The sequence below is a fragment of the Mesoplodon bidens genome (assembly GCF_964165515.1).
Source record: "Mesoplodon bidens genome assembly, chromosome: 19".
Taxonomy (NCBI): domain Eukaryota; kingdom Metazoa; phylum Chordata; class Mammalia; order Artiodactyla; family Ziphiidae; genus Mesoplodon; species Mesoplodon bidens.
The window spans coordinates 41,696,943-41,718,469 of NC_138179.1; the positions used below are offsets into that span (position 1 = coordinate 41,696,943).

Here is a 21,527-nt window from a genome sequence, read left to right on the forward strand (position 1 = left end):
TCTGTATTTGAACTGTGTATCCTTCAGCTCTGCTATACTCAGCTGTTTGAAGAGTCCTTAGGGTTTTCCTATCTAGTTGATCTTGTCCTTGGTGAATAAAGCCTGTTTTACTCTTTCTTTTCCAATCTAAAGACTTTTCTTTTTCTTGCCTAATTGCACTGTCTGGGACCTTGCATAGGACAGCGGGTGAATGAAAGTAATGAGCACAATGCCAGTTCCCTGGTTTGATCACTGAGCTGTGGTTATGTGAGAGGCTGTCACTGGACAAAACTACATGAAGGGAACACAGCAACACTATTCTAGTTCGGCAACTTCTTTGTGGTTTAAAATGACTTTAAAATAAAAAGTGGTGAGGGAAAAAAGTGGTGAAAGCTTTCTTGCCTTGTTCCCAGCCTTCGACGGAAAGTCTCTCACCATGAAGTATGATGTTAGCTGCAGGTTTTTCACAGATGACATTTACCAGCTTAAAGAAGTTCCTTTTATTTCTAGTTTGCTAAGGGTTTCTTTGCTTATTTGTGTGTGTGTGTGTGTGTGTGTGTGTTTGCGGTACGCGGGCCTCTCACTGTTGTGGCCTCTCCCGTTGCGGAGCACAGGCTCCGGACGCGCAGGCTCCGGACGCGCAGGCTCAGTGGCCATGGCTCACGGGCCCAGCCGCTCCACGGCATGTGGGATCTTCCCGGACCGGGGCACGAACCCGTGTCCCCTACATCGGCGGGTGGACTCTCAACCACTGCACCACCAGGGAAGCCCTATATATTGTTTCTTTAGGTAAGAAGTGGATTTATTCAGAAACACACTCCACAGACAGAGTGTGGGCCACTTCAGAAGGCGAGAGTAGGCTCAGAGCCTATATTCTTTTTTTTTTTTTTAGTATTTATTTATTCATTTCTTTGGCTCTGACAGGTCTTAGTTGTGGCACGCGGCATCTTTGTTGCTGCGTGCAGGATCTTAGTTGCATTATGTGGGATCTAGTTCCCTGACCAGGGATCGAACCTGGGCCCCCTGCATTGGGAGCGTAAAGTCTTAAGCACTGGACCACCGGGGAAGTCCCGGAGCCTATATTCTTAACCACTCTGACCAAAAGAGCATATTCAGACTTGGGGAAAAGTTGGACTGGATGATTCAGTTTCCAAAGTCTCCCCGTCTGCAAAGGTCCATGGGTCCCTATCCTGTGAACTCCCACAGCACATCAGCCGTCCTGTGTCAAGAAGGCTTCTGGCTTGTTCCTTGCCAGGAACCCCTCTTCACCCCTACAGGGAGTGCACCCTTCACTGAGCCCCTGTGTGAATCAGCTCTCATATCCCCTGGGGCAGCGCCAAAAGACAACACAGACCAGGAGACAAAGAGAATACATTTTATTGTTTGCAAAACAATGGCTCCAGTAGGAAGGAACACAATCATTATGCTTACAGCAGCAAATACAGGGGGGAAAGGCTAGCTTTAAAATATTTGAAAATCACTGTGTGAAAATGGTGCTTCTGGGCACCTGAGTCTTGGATCTCAACTCAGTGACTGTCTCCAGTCCTCTAATTCCATCTTTGTATTTTTAATATCACACAGCCCTGATGTCATTCATGGATGTTTATCAAGGAGGTGTGTCAGGGAGCCCAGCTAGGCAAAGTCAGAAAAGACTTGGGCCTTCAGACTGTGTCCAGTGGGAGCTGAGTTCCAGAGAAACATGTCACGTTCAAAGGTTTGTTTTCTGTTCTTTTGGTGTTTGTTTTACAGTGGAAGAAACAGACAACCAGCACAAGAATGAGGGATCCTTCCTGGGTCCCCTCCAAGCATCTGTATTAAAGTTTCAAAGCGGGAAAAGTCTGTGAGACAGGGGGTCCACACAGTAACAGCCAGAGCCTAGAACACGGCCCTTCCCGGCCATCACGAACCCTACATTCTCCTGAGGGGTGAGGTAGCTTCTGGGCGAGGGGGCACCGTGGGCTGATGGCAACGGCCCTTCTAGGCTCTGGTTCTGGCTGACCTCTGTCCCAAATCCTCCGCCTTTACCCTGGAGCATGGAGAAGAGGCCACAGGTACTGAGACACACCAAGGTTTCTGTGAAGAGTTTCCAGGAAGAGGAGGCTGAGGAGAAATAAAAGGCTAGGACAGAAACCACAGGGCCAGGCAGGCCTCGTCCACAGCCTCCAGGGTAAGGGAGCCCCACTGCCTGGGGCAGGGTGTAGGCTCACCAGAACCCAGGGCCCCACTTGACTCAGGAAATACAAATTCAAGTCATTCATGGAAGTCTTTAAAGGAATGGCAATTTCTGATAATTGCTAGAAACAGCAATGTATCCTTATCCTTATCTTTGTATCCTTTGACCAAGGACTTAGAAACGGTTGAAAACTTGACCAACTGTAATTGCTTAATTACCATTTCCTTCACTGCTGGGAATGAATTTGTTAACTACAAGACTTTGTTCTGATAAGATTTGCCAATTCCATTTTATAAGAAAGGAAATTACTTTAATTAATATAAGTTAATAATGAAAACTTCAAAGTGCTACACCGCTGCAGAATTTTCCTGAAGGCAGAAAACGGGGTCGGTCACTTGAATGGAGAAGTTTGATGACGGGGCAGACGGTGGGCCTGCATCCCCTCTTGCAGCACTTTGGGCACCTGCAGCGTTCCCGGCGGCCTGCCCTCGCTCTCACAGCCCTGTGATGTCCTGTATCGTAACCAGGTTCTTTTCCAGGGGTCTGGAGGGGTGGGTTTAATGCCCGAGGCTCACGAGGAAGGAAAAGGGGATGGCCCAGGAGCACCTAACTGGCAGGCCTGCTTCAGACTCACTGCTGTGTTCCCAGAGGGGGCACAGTGCTTGACACACAGTAGGAGCTCAAGAAATATTTATTGAACAAAAGAAGAAATGGAGAGAAAAGAAAGGTAGGTCAGATGGAAGAAAGGGCTGAATCAGAGGATGGGCCCCAAATTAAGATGCCTGAAATGACTAGCTTACACCACCAGATGGCAGTGCAGGGAAATGTCTGGCCTGCAGTCCCAGGACCCCCAACCCTTCCCCTCTGAGAAGCCACATCTCAGGCTGGGACTGAGCTCCCAATTCTGGAAATCTCTAAACCAGGCATACACCTCAGAGTTCCGAGGAAAAAAGAAAAAAAAAAAAAGCAAAACTAAACATCACAATAAAAGTGTAGTCCTCGGGTTTTTATAAAATTTGAGCCCTGATGTAGCTTAAAACCGTCCACCGCCCAGCCTTGCTCATCATCTTGATTTTTCCCAGTTTAAATGAACTCTATGCCCTCATACTTCACACTCCCGATCTTGGTCTCAGGCAGGAGGAAACGTCCGTCGAGCGTGAAGGCCATGATATAGGTGGCGATCTGGCCGCTGTCCTCCTCGGACTTGAGGGCCACGATGATCTGGTCATCGGTGTTGGGGATGAACTTGAAGGAGGAGAAGCCGTGCGTGGGGACCACCTCCCCCACGTGCCGGACGGAGATGTCGCCGAAGTCCTGGGCGGCACTCAGCAGCAGGTTGGTGCCCCTGCGCTCGTCATCCTTCTCGCTGTAGCGCTCGTGGCTGGCGCGGCGCGGCAGGAAGAACCAGCGCTGCAGTGTGTCGCTCCAGCAGGCAGACTCGTGGATGAGGTAGCCTGGGGACACACAGACCGGTCAGCGCCCGCCCTCCCCAGAGCCAGGGCGGCCTCGCCCCTGCACGCAGACCCGCGAGAGGCCCGGCACCGGAGCAGCATCACCGTCATCTTTTCTTTAGGTTTCCATGTGCTTTTGTCCCCACTTGTCCAGAGTGACTGAGCCCGGGACAGCAGCACGGAGCCCACGGGGCTGCGCTGAGTCTCTGCTGCGCCACTCTCTGGCCACCCTTCCTCGCCAGCTTCCCCAGCGCTGCCAAGTAGCCGTGGCTGCGAGGTCTGTCTGTATTTCGCCTCCTTGGTGCTACTCAAGTGGCGCAAAGGAGAGCGCCAGGGGAAGAGGCATGAGGAACACGCAGGTCCGATCTGTGAAGATGGATCAGGGCGGGTGGGGAGAGGCTGCCTCGAAGCAGAAAAGTATGGGAAGTGAGCCTATCTGGGCGTGAAGCCATGTCCTCAGTCACATGCCCCAGGCCTAGAGGTGACCAGGCTGCTCTAAGCACCACCATTCCCCACTACAAACCGTAACTCTTGAAAATGGGGGCAAAGAAGCAAAGCTCTGTGCACCTGCTCCCACCACGTCACATGCAAGGCCTGACCTCAGGGTGGTGGCTGGGAGGACGCTATAGACGGGGCTGCTGTCTGAGCCTGCCGGGCCGTCTGTCTGGGTGAGTTGGGGTGAGAGAAGAAATGTCTCATTGGCCCCTGAACCCAGTGGCCTGGTGGGAGCAACTGTCAGAGACAGCCGAATCGTCAAACAAGCAAGAAGCGAAGCCCATGCTCGGCAAGCAACACGTGGAGCCCGCATGCTCGCAGCCACCCATCTGCGCAGCGCCCGCCTGCGGGCCTGGCTCTCACCTGGCGGCCGGATCCCAGCAGCAGCCCGCAGGGCGTTGTAGCTGGACACCCAGTTCTCGTGGTCCACGCTGCCCCTGCAGCCCACCACCTTCACCCACTCCGGGTTCTCGTTCAGCACCTCCCCCGTGGCGGTGGTCCATTCCTTGCCCAGGCCGCCCACATACAGATGCTCGTCCTTCACAGCCAGCCACTCGGCTTTGAAGCCTGGGGACAGGGAGACAGGGGGCGGGCCTGAGGCGACGGCCAGCCCTCTGCTGGCCTGGCTCCGTGCGTCTGGTCAGGCAAGAGCAGAGAGCCCTCTGGGTCCGCAGCCTTGGGTGTCAGAGGTCCCTCGGGGCGGCGACAAGAGAGCAGAGGCCAGGCCAGCCTGCTGGGAGCTCCACCCCAGAGGGTAGGCGGTTGGGATCCTCTCCTTAGCGCTGACCCCACGGCGTCCACGGGGCGCAGACAGGCGCCACCTCTGCCTGCTGCCTCCCCCTTCTCTCTCCTGGCCCTCTGGAGCCCCCACATCTTCCTCCCAAACTCACCCCAGAAACCCCGCTGGGACCACCCGCCTCACAATCCACGGGAACCCTCCTGCGCCGTGCACAGCCAGAAAGGCCCACCCTCCACTCACAAATCTCCGCGGACCCCAAGCTCCCTGTTTCTCGAGCTGTCAGCCCCGACTCAGACTACGCCCGATCCTAGGAAAGTGTAGGGAAGTCTCAGTCACACGTGCCTCAGAACGTGCCTGCAGTCCTTGAGGCCACACCTGACATATCCCTGAGTCAACTATGTGCCAGCGCCCAGAGCTAAGTGGGGCTTGGCGTGGGGGCTCACGGTAGCCACGCCAAACAGTGTGTGTTTTCTTAGACAGATTTACTTACTATGAGCTTAGTTTTGAAGGCTGTGTGGGTGCTTTGTTCTTCTAGCATATTCTCACCTGTTCCTACACCGTGCTCTAAATTGTGCTTGCTTCCCAAATGTTTTGCAAATTTCCTGCCAGCCCGAGGAGCTGGGGCTGCAACCCTCCCTGCAAGATGCTTCTCTGCAGGTGGCTCTGGATGACGGACCACAGGGCAACCCTGAGCTCCCTTTATCCTGTTTTCCTCCCGATCCAAGGGGCAAACAGAACTACTGGATGGTGTCCTACACGCCCTGACAGCCTGAGGCAGGAAGCGGACAACCAATGTTTTCAATAAAACGGTGGCTGAGATAGTCCTGCCAACCTGCCCAGCCTTGGGCAAACTCGGGAGAGATTTTTATCACCAGGAGAGGGGGAGGAAGAGGGGCAGGGGGAGGGCCTGGCAGCGGGCCCAGTGAGTTAATGCGATTCCTCCTTTGACCTCAGGCGCCTGCCGTGGAGTTTGGCTTTCTAGAAGGTGCGGACCCACCCGAGGGCACAGGCACGCGCAGAAGTTGGTGTCAACTCTCCTGCTGCCCTGTCCGAAGGCTCTGGGCATGCAGGCTCCCTCTCACAGCTCTCCTATCCACCTGCTGGCAAACAGCAGAGCAGTGGGGCACAGCCCAGGCCAGAGGTCAGATTCCACTCAAGGGGTGGGGGGCGGCTACTGCTGCTCACACAGACCTTCCTTCTGCTGGGTTTTCAGAAAGGAGACGTTTGCTTTTTAATAAAGTCTTGGTTCAAAATGAGAAAATCTGATGCCCCGGCTTTAAAGGTGAGGCATGTGGAGGGTGCAGTCCCAGCGTGCTCTCAAGATGCCGTTTAGGACACAGAAAGGGGCTGGTTGCTGGGGACCGTGAGAGCAGCAGCGGCGGAGCCCAGCCCTCCTCCTGGAGAGGCCCCGCCTCCCCCGCAGGGCCCCAGCAGAAGCTCGCACTCCTGGACACAGCTTTGGTCTGAGGTCTCGGAGGCTTCTGCTCACGCTCTGGGGGCTGCAGGTCGGAGGCAGGGAGGAGACTCGATCTCCCTGACGTCCCCTCCCTCTGGACCCGTGACTGCTTCACCGCACAGGTGTGCAAACCAAGCCAGCTGAGGGTGACCCAGGACCTGTCCTCTAGCACCACAACGAGCCCAGGGGACAGACGGCCCGACTGACCTTTCCCCACGGTTCCGTCGCCGTCGGGCAGGATCACCCAGGGCACAGCCTTGGAGCCTTCGATCTGGTAGACGACGCCTGTCCGGTCATCCACGGAGTAGAGCTTCCCATTGAAGACAATCAGATCGGACAGCTCCATGCCCCGCCCCTTTTCCGCCAGGTGGGACTCCAGGACCTCACGGCCTTGGTCCCACTCCACGGCCACCCTGTCCCCACTGTCTGACAGCGTCAGATAGCCCTTCTTCAGGTAACTGACCCAGGTGTTCTCCTCCTGGGCCCTTGACTCCGTGTCCAGGTCGGCGATGACAGCGATTCTGTACCGAGTCCCGCCCGGTGTCCTCTGGGGGGCTGATAGCGGGTAGGTGTCATTGTACCGGTCAGCGGATGCCTGGCCGAGCCTCCAGTTGTGGGCATTGGGCACGGGGGGCCGGCCAGGAGGAGGGCGGTGGGCGTAGAGCAGCCAGAGGACGGCGGCACCCACGAAGGACGGCAGGATCACCTTCCAGCGGGGGCGGAAGCGGGGGTCTGCGGCCTTGGTCATGGACGCCAGCACGGGAAGGCCCCCCACACTGATCCGGAGGGAGTGCATAGACTCATTCCATTCCAGGGGGTCGGAGGGCTGGACGGGCATCAGACTGAAGGGCAGGCGGGACCTGCAACCCAGGGGGAAAGGAGAGAGGTCAGCGACCTGCCAGGCACAGCGCTTCCCACTTATGTGAGGGCACACGGTCTGAGGCCGCCTCAACCAGGGTAAACAGCACTGCCGCGACTCTGTGCCATTACTACTTCCTTGGCTTAAGTAAACCCCGACTTTTGCAGTATCTGTGTTTACTCTTATTCAGCAAGAAGAAAAGTCTTCCTAAAGCAATGTTACTCCATCTCCTCTATCCCAGCTGGCAAGACAGAAAGCTCGGTGGGAGAAGGTTCCGGTAGAAGGTTCTGTGCTTTGCAATCTTGCGGGAGGGGCAGCACGTGCTGGGGGGTGGGGTGGGGGTCAGTCAGGACAGGGGAACAGAGAGAGTACAGGTCTGTATTTTAATCCAAGGTCACCTCAGCCGAGAAGCCCTCCCTGACGGCTCTGCTCCCGGCGGCACCCTCCATCCCCTTCCTTGGCATCTGTCACCACCTGACATCATGTTATAGTTACCAGTTTGTTCACCTGTGTCCCCAACTCCTAGAACAGTGCACAGTGCAGACGCGCGCTCACTGAGTGAGTGAGCTTTTACTTCCTCCTGGGTTAGGTTTCTGTAATATTCAAATGTAAGTATAAAACACATTCAATCCAAACAAAAATAGTTCTGGTTTTGGCAACCTCCGTCCCCTGGCGTCTTTCTGTCATGCAAATGGCTGAGAGACCAGAGCCTGATGGGCCCTCGCCGCCTGGAGCCCAGCGTGTCAGCTCCAAGGACAGCGTGGCTCGCCACGGCCCATTCCCTGGGCGCAGCTCGAGGCACAGCTCGAGAGCTGGTTGTAGCGGCCAGAACAGCAGCTCTTGTCCCCAGCACAGACCACGCAGCTCAGAGAGGCCACAGCGGCACCAGGCCGGCGCTGTCCCCAGGGCAGAATCAGCTGAACGCCAGCCCTCGGCCGCTCTCAGTCTCGGCCTCCAGCTGTAACTCAGTAGGTCTCAGCCTGAGAAACTTCCCTCGGGCCATGGAACATTTCTGCCTTGGCCCCCAAAACAACCAACGGTGTGACTTTCCGTGCAGATGCTCCTCCCTCCACCAGGCAGCAGCTGGGAAGGGTGTGGGGACTCACGGGGATCTGGAGGCTCTGTGCCACCCCCCACCCTTTGCCCCCCAAATGCAGAGCATGCGGCCCCGCTCCTAGGATGGAAAATCACGGCCACGGGTCCACATGGAAACCAGGCCTTCCCCTTCCCTTGCTTTCTGGACATTCTTAGGTTTCAGCCACAGGGTCAAGTGCAGAAAAGTGACTTCTAAGGAGGAAGCAAGACGCGTGGGGCCCTGCAGAACGGCCTCAGAGCCTTCCTCTCCTTCCCTGGGCACTGGCTCCCAGCTCCCCTCCTGGAAGAGGGCTCCCTCCTCCCCCAGGAAGCAGCCCCCCAAGTTGCCATGGAGCCGCAAGCTGGTTGCTGAGGACTCCGCGGGAGAAACAGGAGTCCCGGCCCCTCCTCTGGTCTCACCAAACCGAGGCTTCAAAAACACAGCCAGGCCAAAGCTGCCCTGTGTCCACGTCCAGCCCAGTGTCACCACTGAGCTCTCAATTCCTGCACCTCACCTCCTAGTCAGAATTCTGCCTGGATTTCTAACATGCATTCGCTCACAAATCCTCCCCCCAAGGAATAGAGGTGGTGATGGAGGACGGCCATAATTGCAGTTGCCCTGGTCAAAACTTTCATCGAAACCTTGGGAGATGGAACTTTCCACCTGAACATACTTCAACAGTAAGTTATGAACCACCGCCACCTCGAAAAGCCTAGGCACAGCCTTGGTTCCCCTCCTCCGCAGCACTTGCTCCGCCAGCAGGCCCTAGCAATCCGGCCACCCGTCTCCTCCCCATCTGCTCTCATGGCCCCTTCTCACCGCAACCACACAGGCCGCCCTCCAGCCCCTGCTGCCACTGCCCTCCCTGACAGCCACTGGTGCCCTGCAGCCAGCGACATCTGCTATTCAAGCCAGTCCCTCTGGCCACGTCATTCCCTGCTTCGTGAGCAAACCCTCGCTACTTACACGGCCCCTGCCAGCCTTCAACCCTCCCCAGTGACAGGCCACGCCAGCCTCCCTTCTGTCCCGACATCCCAGCCGGCCCTCGTCCCCCAGACAGGGCTTGCCGTCCTCCCGCCCCGGCTCCTGGATCCTCGCTGTCTCGCTTTCACCTCCTCAGAAGGACCTCCCTGCCCACCCTGTGCCCGCCCACCCTCTACCCCACAGCATCCAGTGCTGAAGGAGTGAAAAATACACCCACTTCCTGAGCAGCCCCTCAGCGTCTTGCCCCTGAGCCCCACCTTAGTTACACCCAAGCCCACGGCCCTGGATCAGTCCCTGATGGTCGAGCTGCCCCCTGGTCACAGAGCTGCAGGTGCAGTGCACACAGTGTCTGCCAGTGAAGATGCGTCACAAGATTGTGATGTGGCGTCCTCACTGCCTCCGGTCAACTCTCTCCCCATTCCTGAGTCACTATCCTATCACCAGTGATCTTGTCCCATCTCCTGCCCGCTCGCTCCCAGCTGAATCTGAGGCCACCATCAGCAGCCAGGGGCCAGTGGAGCCCGCCGGCCACCCAGCCCTGGTCTGGGCAGAGCGCTTCCTGCTGCTGCTCAGGCTCAGTTCAGCCACGCCTGCTCTTCAGGTTCCTTCCCGCTGTCTGTACTTGTCCAAATCTCCTATCCGAGTCACCGCTCCATCTCCACATTACACTCAGGTACACTGAAAGCGCTCAGTATGTTTGTTAATGGATGAACGGTGAATCCATGAATCTACAAATGAATGGAGAGCCCGTCCAGACCCTGTGACACCTCTGTTCCTCCCCACCTCACCATTCTGGAACGGCATTCACTCTCCCGTCCATGCCAGGGTCTGCCCCCTGCCCCCGCAGATGACCCACCGACAGGCCTGCTCTTGGGGGCCAGGCTGACCCTTATCCCCCTGCCCACGCGCCTCCAAACACTAAGCAGTTTAAATGTCAGCTTTAGTGTAACAAGAAGTTTGTCAGTCCCACCACGTGCAGCATAATGAGCTGATTTTATATAACCCGGGAAACTGGAACCAAGTTGCTGCAGTAAAAAGTCACAGGCTCTTTGACCAGCCAGGTTCGCCTGTTCAGGGGCCCTGCAGCCAAGTCCTCTCCTGCTCAGAAACCCCAGGGCACTGCACCCCTGCTGGCTTCCTTCTCCATTGCCAGCCCCACTGCAACATCCACAGAAAGAAGTCGCTGGTTGTCAAGGGGCAACAACCATCCAGGAGGCTCGAGTCCGAATTTCTTTCCTGGTCCCCTCTCTTTAGGGTGGGTATCAAGAACGGCTCACTGACACTCATGCTTTTCCGGTTTCTGTCGAACCAAACCTTCTTTAGAAAACAGGCCTGAAACAGCCAGGTGTGGCATTGGGGTGTGTCCACTTGCCAGTGGGTTCCCAGGCCCAAGGAAGGCGGTACGACCTCTTCCTGCATGTCTGTCCAGGGTGACGCCATCTCCCCACCCCAGAAGCAGGAGCCCCTCTGAGGTCTGGTTACGGTTAAGAGTGAGGATGGGCTCCGACACCTCTACCTCCACGGGCCATCCTTGGGCCTTTCGCCACTGGACTTAGCAGGGCTTAGACAAAAGCAGGCGGCAACTCTGGACACAGCTGAGGGCCTCTTTCTGTAGCTTCCTTTAGGAACACGGGTGTGACAGGTGGCACGGCAAACAGGTTTAACACAGCTGCCAGGGCAAAACTCCTCCCGTTCAGGATCTAGGGAGGCAGGAAGCGACAGGAGGCCCCTCCCAGCTCCCTGTCGCCCAGAGTGGCGGCCACTCTCCTCCCAGCCTCTCACTCCTGCAGAGCAGCTGCCTTCCCTTCCCTGCCTCGGTCTCTGATCTGAATGGTCCCCGAGAGTGAGAGCGCAGCGGCATCCAGACAGCAGACGGGCCTCAGAGTTCCCGCTCCGCTCACTGCCCAAGGGCACTTCCTGGTTAGAAAGTCAAGAGCTAATTCCGTCGACATCACTGACTTCAGGGCTGCAAAGACAGAGGCCAAGGGCTTCAAAGCTGCAGCGAGACAGCATCTCAAAGGATGCGGATGATGTGTCTCAGCTCCTTGAGAATGTGACCTGATTCATGGCATTCTTATGTTCTGGACTCGCCAAGGCTTACTATTTTGTACTTGAAAAGTCCATTTCAAATTTGGATAGAGTGGGCAGCAGAAGGAAACCAGGGAGGAAGGAAAAGGTCCCAGTAGTCCAATATGTCCTTTAGGGACTCCTGAGGTCAGGGCTGACTCTGGGTGCTACCTAACTCTGCACTTTCCCTGACTCCTCTCTTTCTCTGCAAACAGGCATTCACAACTGCTTACTGAATCCAGTTAAATACACTTTGAGATAACTTAGTTTTCAGCCCTCTGTCTTGTTTTGAAGTCGCTACCCAAGAGGAGTGAATTCGTTTTCTGCTGCTGCTGTAACAAATCACTGCAGACTCAGCAGCTTCAACACCACAAACTTATTTTACAGTCTCGCAGGACAGAAGTCTGACGTGGGTCTCACTAAAATCAAGGGCTGTGTCCCTGCCTGAGGGGCTGGTGGAGAAATCTGCTTCCTGGCCTTTTCCAGCTTCTCATGGCCCCTCCTCCACCTTCAAAGCTGGCAGTATTGCATCTCTCTAGCCTTCCTGCCATCATTTCCCTCTGAAGTTCTCCTGTCTCCCTCTTCCACTTTTAAAGACCCTGTGATTACACTGGGACCACCTGAATAATCCAGGATGATTTCCCTATTTAAAGGTTGCCGGTTAACAAGCTTAATTCTATCTGCTACCTTAATCTCCCTTTGTCACGTGATATATTTGTAGATTCTGGGGGGTCAGGATGTGGACACCTTGGGGGGGCATTATTCTGCCAACCAGAAGGAGGGAGACAGGGAAAGAACCTCCAGCTTCTCCCAAGGGGCAGGGCCATTCACACACGGCTCTGTCTCTGGGGCAGGCGGCACAGTGTCAGGATCATCCAGTTTGCAGTTATCCCATCACAGTAGGGCTGCGTGAGCTTCAGTTGTATCGTTAATGTTATACTTGGAGGATTTTTAGCTAAAAGTTATCTGCCCAGTTGGAAGTGAGGTCCCAAACAAAACCACACATCATTGGGGTTGCTTCCCAGAGAGCCCACAAATATGGGGACACCATCACCCCACGATCGACCTGAATCAGGGCTTGCTCCCACAGTGGAGGTGCACCTGCAAGAACCCATCTTCTCCCCCACTTTTCTCAGTGGCCAGCATCACTGGGACTCATTCAACCCTTGGGACCCCCTGGAGCCCTTCTGGGTGGGCTCCAACCTCACCCTCACACCGCTAGTAACTGTAGCTGTATCTGGTCTGGCCCCGTCTGCACACTGCCGTCTGGAGCCCTACTCCGGCCTCATTCCCCACGACCCATTCTGCCGGCTGAGCACGAATGGAAGTTGGGCTCTGCTTCAGAACCTGGAGCTGTGAGTTCCACTTAATGACTGGACTTACTACCGAGAAACAAGTAGGATTCAAAAAAAAAAAAAGTGTAGAAAAAGAGAAAACCAAACATCTTCCCAGATTTCTCTATTATCAGGATTATTTTTTCCTAATGATCACCTTGGTCTAATGAAAAGGGAAATCAACATAAAAGTCCTTAAAGATCAACATGAAAGTTTTAGATTCCCCTAATGTTGGCATTTAATAAGATCTTTCCAGGAATCTCCACAGTCCAGAGTGTGACTGGAGGGAAAAGAATAATCAGTCTTTTTTTTTTTTTTTTTTTCAGTGTCCTAGGTACCATTCCACAAACATCTGAACAATAGAGAAATAACTTCCTTATCATAGTGCAGAGCCATTTCAGGACTCTGGACCACATTCCCAGAGCTGAGATACTCTTGTTTTTGAAGGAGAAAACACTAGGGCATTTATCCACCTACCCCCCACACAGCTGCCATGAGGATGGCCACATTGCTGCCTGGGAAGTCCTGAGACTCAGATGAAAGGGGCGTGTGTCTGTGGCAGCCTGCAAGTGCTCACCTCAAAGGCCACATTCAGGGAGTGGGGTGGACACAGCCACTCCTCCTGCACCGATTTCCTCCTCCCTGCCTCTGTGGCTCGGGAATGCCTGGCACACGCACAGGGTGCCGTCAGACTGGCATGTAAAAAATCCCTCAAGTACCAACGGCTTAAAGTCTATGACGCTGCTGTGGGCTATGAAAAAAAGGTGTGAACTACATTCGGTGAACATCTTTAGGGGGAAGATAGGAGACTTTCAGCTAACAGAAGGTATCAAACGATCAGATCATATGGTGGCACAAAGTATACTTGAACACACGGGATTTCCTCCACCACCCTGTGACGTCACAGTGCCTTCAGTGAGCAGATGAGAAATTTGGATGAGAAAAAGAGTGAGAAGACAGAGAATCCTATCCCCAGACCACTACAGTGGCCTCGTGACAGCTCCTGAACAAATCTACACTTCCCCTGAGTCCTCTCCCGAAGACACTCTCAGGACGCAGCCCCTACCAAGTGCAGAGGGACGGGCTGGCCAGTCAGTGTGCCTTCAGGCCGAACAGAGGGCTCATTGAGGCCGGCAGGGAGGGGTCCCCTGGGGAGGCGGCTGGTTGCTCTGGGAGGTGCCCCACCATGCCCACAGGCTCAGGCTGGGCTGTTCCACTGAGAGGCCTGTGGGGTGGGGCTGGGGGCTGGAGGAGGGCCCACAGCCTAATCCAGGAAGATCTTTCTCAATCAAGCTCCTCAAAGGGAGAGGAGGGAGAGGCTGCAGAGACCCCCTGGCTCCTGAAGGGCTGCAGCACTGACTTCCTTTTCATGGACCCCCTGTGACCCCACGCTTTTGTCAAGTTTTGGTCCTTACACTGAAGAGCCAGCAAGATTCAGTCGACACCAGGAGATGCGCGCTCCCAAACCTACAATCTGTTGAGAACGTGGTAGGAAAAGATGTCAAGCACATACCCCGAGACAGGCAGGCAAAATGCAGCAAGAGTGCTAAGGGACACTGGTCTCCTGGAGGACACTCAGGTGCCTGGGAAAAGATATGCCTGGCAGACAGATGGGTGAGCACAGGTATAGGTGCCTGCCAAGCCTAGGGACATGAGGGCAAGGGAAAGGCACCGAGCGACAAGGATGGGCAAGAGGTGCCTGTCCCAGAGATGATGCCCATCCAGGCCAGATGGAGGCTGGGAGGAGGGGAGAGGGAGGATGCACAGTTTGTGTGCAAAAGGAAGAAAAGTGCTGAAGGGAAGGAGAGGAAGGCCTGCTGGGGTGGGGAAGGCTGGCCTGCTGCAGGTATGACAAAGTGCCAGTCAGAGAGGGGAGGGCTCCCTAACTGGTTAGGAGAGGCCCTGCATAGGTCAGAGGAGCAGCCATGAAATCACAGGGGGCAGGAGAGGGTTGTTCTCAAGGATAGTTAAGCGTCAGAAAGGGAATGCATCCTTCAAGGTCAGAGGGGGTGATGTCCCACCCTAGTCAGAGCGGGGAGGTGTCCACAAGTCGGGGGTTGGGGCGGGGGGGAGTCTTGCAAGTCTGAGAGGAAGGAGTCCTGCAGTCAGAGAGAGCAGGAGTCCCCCAGGTGAGAAGGGGTTGGAATGCCGCCGTCAGACGGGGTAGGTATCTCATAAGTCAGAGAGGTGTCCCGCAAGTCAGAGGAAGTAAGAGTCTTACAAGTCAGAGGGAGGAGGTGTCCGCCACAAGTCGGGAGAAGAGGACAGTTTCTCAGAGTCAGAGGGAGGTGTCCCACCCCAGTCAGCGAGTCAGGGGGCAGGGGCCCCGCTCAGTCAGATGGGGAGGGAGCCTGCGGGGCCGGGGTCGGGACGCGGCGGGGTCGGAGGCGGCGGCAGGCGCCGGCGGCCGCGGGCAGGCCGTCACTCACCCGGTGCGGGCTGGCTCCGGGGCCCGCGGGCGGCGGGGCCTCGCTGCGGGCAGTGGCGGGACCTAGCGAGCGGCCGACTTCCGCCCGGCGTGCTCGCCCCGCCTCCGGGCAACACGCTCCCGGCAGCCTCTGCTCTGCGGCTGCGCGCCGGGCGCCGAACTGGCTGCTGGGAGTTGTAGTTTTTGCTGCTCAGCGAGCGGGTCCTGGAGGAGGAGCCGACGGCCAGGGGATAGACCGGAGGGAGGGGCGCTGGGCGCTACCCACCCACAGGCCATCTCCGCCACGTTATTCCGGAACGTTGGCCAAGGCAAAATGGGACGGGGCTAGACTGAAAGCTATGAGGAAGGGGTTATCATTCCTCGAGCTGAGATTATAGGACCCCTCGCCTGGAGGCAGAGAAGCGTGGGCCCCTTTCTGCCACCCTCATTCTCAGAGAGCCCCTCTCCTTGGCTTTTCTAATGGGCCACATCGGAATGTTGATCCGTTTCCAAAGCAAAGATCAGATCTACAGGCTGTACTGTCCTGGGAGGTGGAGGGTCCTGGGGATGGGGTGGAGGTTTCGCTGCCACTGGTTGGCAATCAACGAATCCTTTCCCAAATCAGGGTCTCTGATTCATCTCGTTTTGCCAGTCTCCTCCCCAGCCCCCGAGCTGTTTTAATGGACGTGTTAAAAGGTATCCTGGCCCTTCAACCCCCAAGTCCTGCAGTGTGCCTATTTCAGAAATCCTGAAAAAACCTGGTAGCAGTGGCGCGTCACCCAAGAGCTTGGCTAGGAGAGTGCCTCAGTGCTCTGCAGGTCTGCACCTGACTCAGCCTTTCGGTGCCTGCAAACAGCCTCGTGTCTCCCGAGAGCTTACAGATGCACAAGGGAAAAATTCAAATTATATAAATGGTGCACAGTGAAAAATAACCCCCGGTCCCGTTCTGTATTCCCTGCCCAGAGGCAATCACTATTACTAGTTTCTTGTGGTTATTCCTAGAGGTATTTTATGACACACAAACTAATCATAAACACATATATTAAATTACCTTATTAAAAAAATGGAAATGTGCTGAACATGGTTCTGCATTTTTTTTTGGGGGGGGAACCGTCTTGAATTCATTTGTTCCATACACCATATATACTGTTATTATTGTAAATTCTTCAAATCTTTTATTTATTAAGATATCTAAATCTATATATGCCTCCCAGCTTAAGAAATAAAACCTTAGCCCTGTTATCCTGAAAGCTCTTTTGGTACACCTCCCTCTTCCCAATTCCCTCCCACCCCAAGAGGTAACCACAATCTTGAATGTTGTGTTAATAATCATTCTCCTGCTTTATTTTATAATTTTAGCAAATAGGTATGTATCCCTAAACAACATATATACCTATTATAACTTTTACAACAATGAAATAAAACTCTATGCAGTGGATGAAAGATCAGGTCGCTCCAGAGGTATTATCAGGTGTATTAATTTTGCCCACTGATGGCATTAAATGTCTTTTCATTGCCTGATTACTGAGAGTTTGTGTTTCTTTCTTATATTTTTTGGTCATTTCTATTTCTTCTTCTGGAGATGCCCCAATATCTCTGTGCTCTTTTTAGAAAATAATCCATCTTCCCCCATTGATGTGTATGCAATGCCAGTTTTGTCATAGATCAAGTTTCCTTATACACATGGGTCTGTCTGGGGGCTTTCTGTTGTACTGGTATAATTTCTCATAGTAGCTCCAATATCACTGTCCTCATCATTACCTCTTTATAATATGCCTTCATATGTTGCGGGACAATTCCCCACTCCCTCCCACTATATCCCACCCACCCCAGCCTTTTAGGATTTTGAATGGGATTGCTTTGAACCTGTAGATTAATTGGGAGAGAACTGAGATTTTTATGGTGATGAGTCTTCTACCCACGAGCATGGTTTGCCTTTCCATTTACCGAGGCCTTCTTTAATGTCTTTCAATAAGGTTTGTAATTTTTCACTTCACGTTAATGCTTGTTCCATATCATTATATAGAGAGCTGCTTCATTCTCTAGAGAGCCACGTGGTATTCCACTGTGTGGATGTCCTGTAATTTCTTTTAACAGGCCCCTAATGATGTCCTTTTAGGCTATCTATGATCTTTCTACATTAAAGTGATGCTTCCGGGCATATACCAGAACTTACTTATTTGAGCACAGTTATAAGTATATCTGTAGGATAAATTCCTAGAAGAAAAATGGTTAGATCAAAGGGGCCTTGCATCGTCTGGTGAATAGACACTGCCTTCCCGGGAGGCTGTGGCATGGAATTGCCTTCCTCCCAGTCTACAATCATGTACAACCAGGTTTTCCTTCTGATTTTCATTGTCCTTGTCTTCTTTGCATCCTAGGAGACTTCACCGTGACCTTCTCTTGGAAATTCTCTCCTCCTTTTGTTTCTGTGGCTCTGCATAAAAAAATGAAAATTCTTCACTTTAATTGTTCATCATGTGTCTACTTATTCATTCACTCATTCATTTCAGAGTGAAATGCCTAGAATTGTGCAGTCCACCAGGGGGCCCTCCTATTTTGTACATCAAGTAAAGTAGTATTACTTAACCGGTCCGTCTGGGACTATTTCTGTGTAACTGAAAGGAATTCCCAAAATAGGGGAGTAAATGTTGAGAGATGGAGAAACAGAGGCATGGGGCATTTAATGGCTTGATTAGAGTCGGAAAGCATATAAAGGGCAAAAGTAAGACAGTGAGTGTATTTTCCTCTCCCCGACCTCCCATCTTGGCATGGAGTCCAGAGGGCAGTCCTTCTCATAGTGAGAGTGTCTTCTCCAGGTGTGAGGATCACAGCAGATTAGCCTGTTGCATCCTTGCAGTTGCCAGTCTGATTCCCACCTGCCCCCAACCCTTCCAGAACACCAGCAGCGCCATCCAGGAGCAACGAGGGTGGGCCAGCGGCCAGGGAGGCTGGGTCTGGCTGCCAAGTTTCCATCTCAGCTCCTTTCCCAACTCTCCACGGAGGCTGTCCCACCCCCATCCCTTGGCAGTGGGACGCCACCATCTGAGCCTGCCTGTAGCTACCCTTTGGAAGGGAATTCAAAAGTTTGCAATACCAGTCTCTGCCCTTGAGAGTGGGATGGCTGGGCAGCCTGGCCCAAAATAGCTGGGAGAGGCAGAATGTTAGGGCCCCAGGGGGAAAAATCACAGCGCCGCTAATGACAGGCTGTGCTTATCTGGAACCAAGCGCCTTGCCGACGTTAACCGAGGTCATGTAGTTTTTTCCGAGGATGAGAAAACAAGCAGAGCACAGTGACAGGCTCAGGGAGAGAGAAGGAATTGCCAAACCAGGGAGTGCACAGAATGTGCTGCATCTGGGCGGGGATTCCAGGGAATATGCCCCCCTCCCAGCACCATGAGCTGCTGGGTTTTACATCCCATGAGCTGCCCTTGTCTGAGAATGTGGAGCCACTTGGGCATGAATGTTCAGGAAGACTTTAGGAGTTTGGCTCAGACATCCTTGTGCAGGAGGTGTGGGATCCTAGGGAATTCCAGGATGGGTGTGGCCTACAGCTCTTCTGGGAACTTAAGAGACCTCTTTGGGATGGGAGGGCTCATCATTCTGGTTGGCCTTGGCCTCTGACCCATCACAGGGCTGATGAAATCTCCCCCAGTCACTGCTGCTGGCTTTGGGTTCTAATTCGTTAATTTTGGTTTTTCACCATGACTCTTGTCCTAGAGCTGGCCCAGACTGCCTGACGGGAAGATATTTGCTGAACTGAGAACATTCCGCCCTGGTTGCTGGGGGCGGGTGGCTTTGGCCACAATGGAGAGAATCAAGCATTGCCAAAACTTTCCTACTTACCACTTTTTTTTTTTTTTTTTTTTTTTGCGATACGCGGGCCTCTCACTGTTGTGGCATCTCCCATTGCGGAGCACAGGCTCCAGACGCGCAGGCTCAGCGGCCATGGCTCACGGGCCCAGCCGCTCCGCGGCATGTGGGATCTTCCCGGACCGGGGCACGAACCCGTATCCCCTACATCGGCAGGCAGACTCTCAACCACTGCGCCACCAGGGAAGCCCCTTACTTACCACTTTAAAGCAGTAAGGAAGTACCTGACAAAGGGCATCAGGGCCCTGGCCAGCTCCATTTGCGTGACATAATATTTCTTTTATTGAGAGCTGACTTTGCTTTCTTTGGGAGCCTAGCCTTGCGAATCTTTGCCCAGTTGCCTGTTGGCTTGAGTTGTGGGCCCTGGTGGCACTACCCAACATGTACTCAGACTTCAGTTCCCATTCTCTGGAACTTCCCTCACCTCTGAGACTTCTCTTTCTCATGAATATCTTGGGAAACCCTAGGCTCTTGTTGTCACATTTAATATCAACACCCCCTAACCCCCAGTTTCTGCCTCAAAAAAATGAGTAATCTCTTCCTAACTCTTGGGAGATGTGGGGACTCAACCCAAGAGGAGAGAGGGAAGAAGATTATACCTGTAATAACACTGATAGTTATAATGAACATTCTCATGCTTTACCCCAAATCCCCCAGTACAAAAAACTCTGAAAACTTAGCATTCCCCTAAATGTGGCACAAAACAAATTTCACAGAACAGTGTGACTTGAACTGTTGGGAGACTGTGCATGCCCTTTATTTGTCTCACTTAGGACTATGTACGTGTCTGATGAAGGGGCCCTGCCCAAAGCCTACTGGGTAAGATGCTCTAGTGATAATTGCGGCCTATTCTAGGCACATCTGTCCTCATGGGTTCCAGTAAGACACCCTGGACCTGGTTCTGCTTTACAGGCAAGGGGACTAAGGCTTGCCAAGGTAGGGCAGCATCCCCTGGCTGAGGACTTAAAGACTCCTGTTAGAACAAGCCAGCTGCTGCAGGAAGAGATGGTCACTGTCTGGCTGTATTTCTAGAGCTCTGCTCTATATTGGGCCTCTGAGTTCATGTCTTGGAAGGATCTTAAAGGTAACTATCTTTTAGTTTTTCACCACCAAAGCTGTCTTGCATGGGGGGCAAGAGGGGGACAAATCTTCCAACTTTGCATCTCTTTCTCTTCCAAGCTGCATGCCCAACTTCGCGTGCATTGAATTCTGGTATTGGTCCAGGACTTTCCCAGGTCTGAGTCTCCTGGGTAGGGCAACAGGGAGTTTTCCCATTGCACTCAGGGGGTTCCCAGTTCCTAGGAGTTCTGAGAAAGACCCAAATCCTCTAACGTCCCGGACGAAGGTCCCACAGAGGCTGCGTGAAGATGTGGCCTACTTGCCTCTTCTCTCATGTTGCTGTCACCCTTCTGCGAAGGTTATTTGAGGACAGAGAGACTAGAGGAAGGTCAGTGGGTGTGCTGGGCCCGGGTCTTGTTTACCAGGACACATCCTTGGGTTATGCGTGGGAATGAAGATGAGCTTATCTCTGGGTTTTCCTGTGTGGATAAGCAACCAGGGATGTAGGGTTTGCCAAGTCTCAGACACACGCCAAAGATCATGAGCAGTTCTGAGTCTTTTTTTTTTTTTTTTTGCGGTACGCGGGCCTCTCACTGTTGTGGCCTCTCCCGTTGCGGAGCACAGGCTCCGGACGCGCAGGCTCAGCGGCCATGGCTCACGGGCCCAGCCGCTCTGCGGCATGTGGGATCTTCCCGGACCGGGACACGAACCCGTGTCCCCTGCATCGGCAGGCGGACTCTCAACCACTGCGCCACCAGGGAAGCCCTCTGAGTCTTTTAATGCCAGCTGAAATGAAACCACATCTCCAGGGGAGATGCATGTACTTAATCTTGCTACGGTGTCCTTGAGGTTCTCCAGGGTCACGGAGCATCAGGACCACTTGTCCTTCTGCGCCCACAGGAGCAGGTTGGTGGCCAGGGTCCTTCCCGTGCCTGGAGCCCTCCGTCTTCTTTCATCTCCATCATTCTCAGCTTGCCCTGGCGAGAAGGTGTGCCAGGTGGATGTCAGAAATGCACACCCCCTCCTCCTCCTGTTTTGATTTCTTAGCCTTCCAGGCAGACACATGGGGAGAAGAGGTGGAGAAGAAATTCCAAGGCAAGGAAGAGTGAGACTCAAGTCTGCTTTGCCCCGAGCATCCCAATCCGGCATCCCTGCTTCTACATCTCCTGTCCAGGTGTAGCCAGAGGGAGAGGCCCTGGGAGGAGTGATGACAAAACAAAAAATGCAGGGAGGACATCCAAACATATTGGAGAGACCATGGGAGAGGGGGAGAAACAAAAAAGAAAGAAAACCATTATCATTACAGCAGAGTTGTGTTCCTCAGGCCAGATCCTTCCTCTTTTGATTTGATAAGATTCTAGAACTACCCAGACTCAGACTTTGGGGATGGAGACCAGCCTGACCAGGGGCAGCTCTCGAGAAGCCTAGGGCAGCTTATCACGATGTGAGGAGGGGCCAAGGAAGTTGTATAAGGTGGAGAAAATGTCTGTTTTTCATATCAAGGAATGAAAGGCCTGATGGAGACTGAGAAATGCTGACTTTCCAGCTGGCCTCGCCCACCCTGCCCTGGCTCACA

General features: G+C 53.7%; 1 protein-coding gene across 2 annotated transcripts; it reads right to left on the bottom strand.

The window, feature by feature from the left end:
• Positions 1 to 1,338: 1,338 nt before the first annotated feature.
• On the bottom strand, positions 1,339 to 15,136 carry CANT1 (calcium activated nucleotidase 1). Of its 2 annotated transcripts, none has more exons than XM_081220304.1 (4): positions 15,042 to 15,136; positions 6,501 to 7,153; positions 4,462 to 4,665; positions 1,339 to 3,606 (listed from the first exon to the last, which is right to left on the bottom strand). In XM_081220304.1, exons 2-4 carry the CDS (start codon positions 7,129 to 7,131, stop codon positions 3,236 to 3,238), a joined length of 1,206 nt encoding a protein of 401 aa, XP_081076430.1. In that variant the 5' UTR covers positions 7,132 to 7,153; positions 15,042 to 15,136; the 3' UTR covers positions 1,339 to 3,235. The 2 variants fall into 2 exon arrangements, with proteins under 2 accessions (XP_081076430.1, XP_081076431.1); XM_081220305.1 differs by lacking the exon at positions 15,042 to 15,136 and adding an exon at positions 14,028 to 14,066.
• Between the last annotated feature and the right edge of the window lie 6,391 nt (positions 15,137 to 21,527).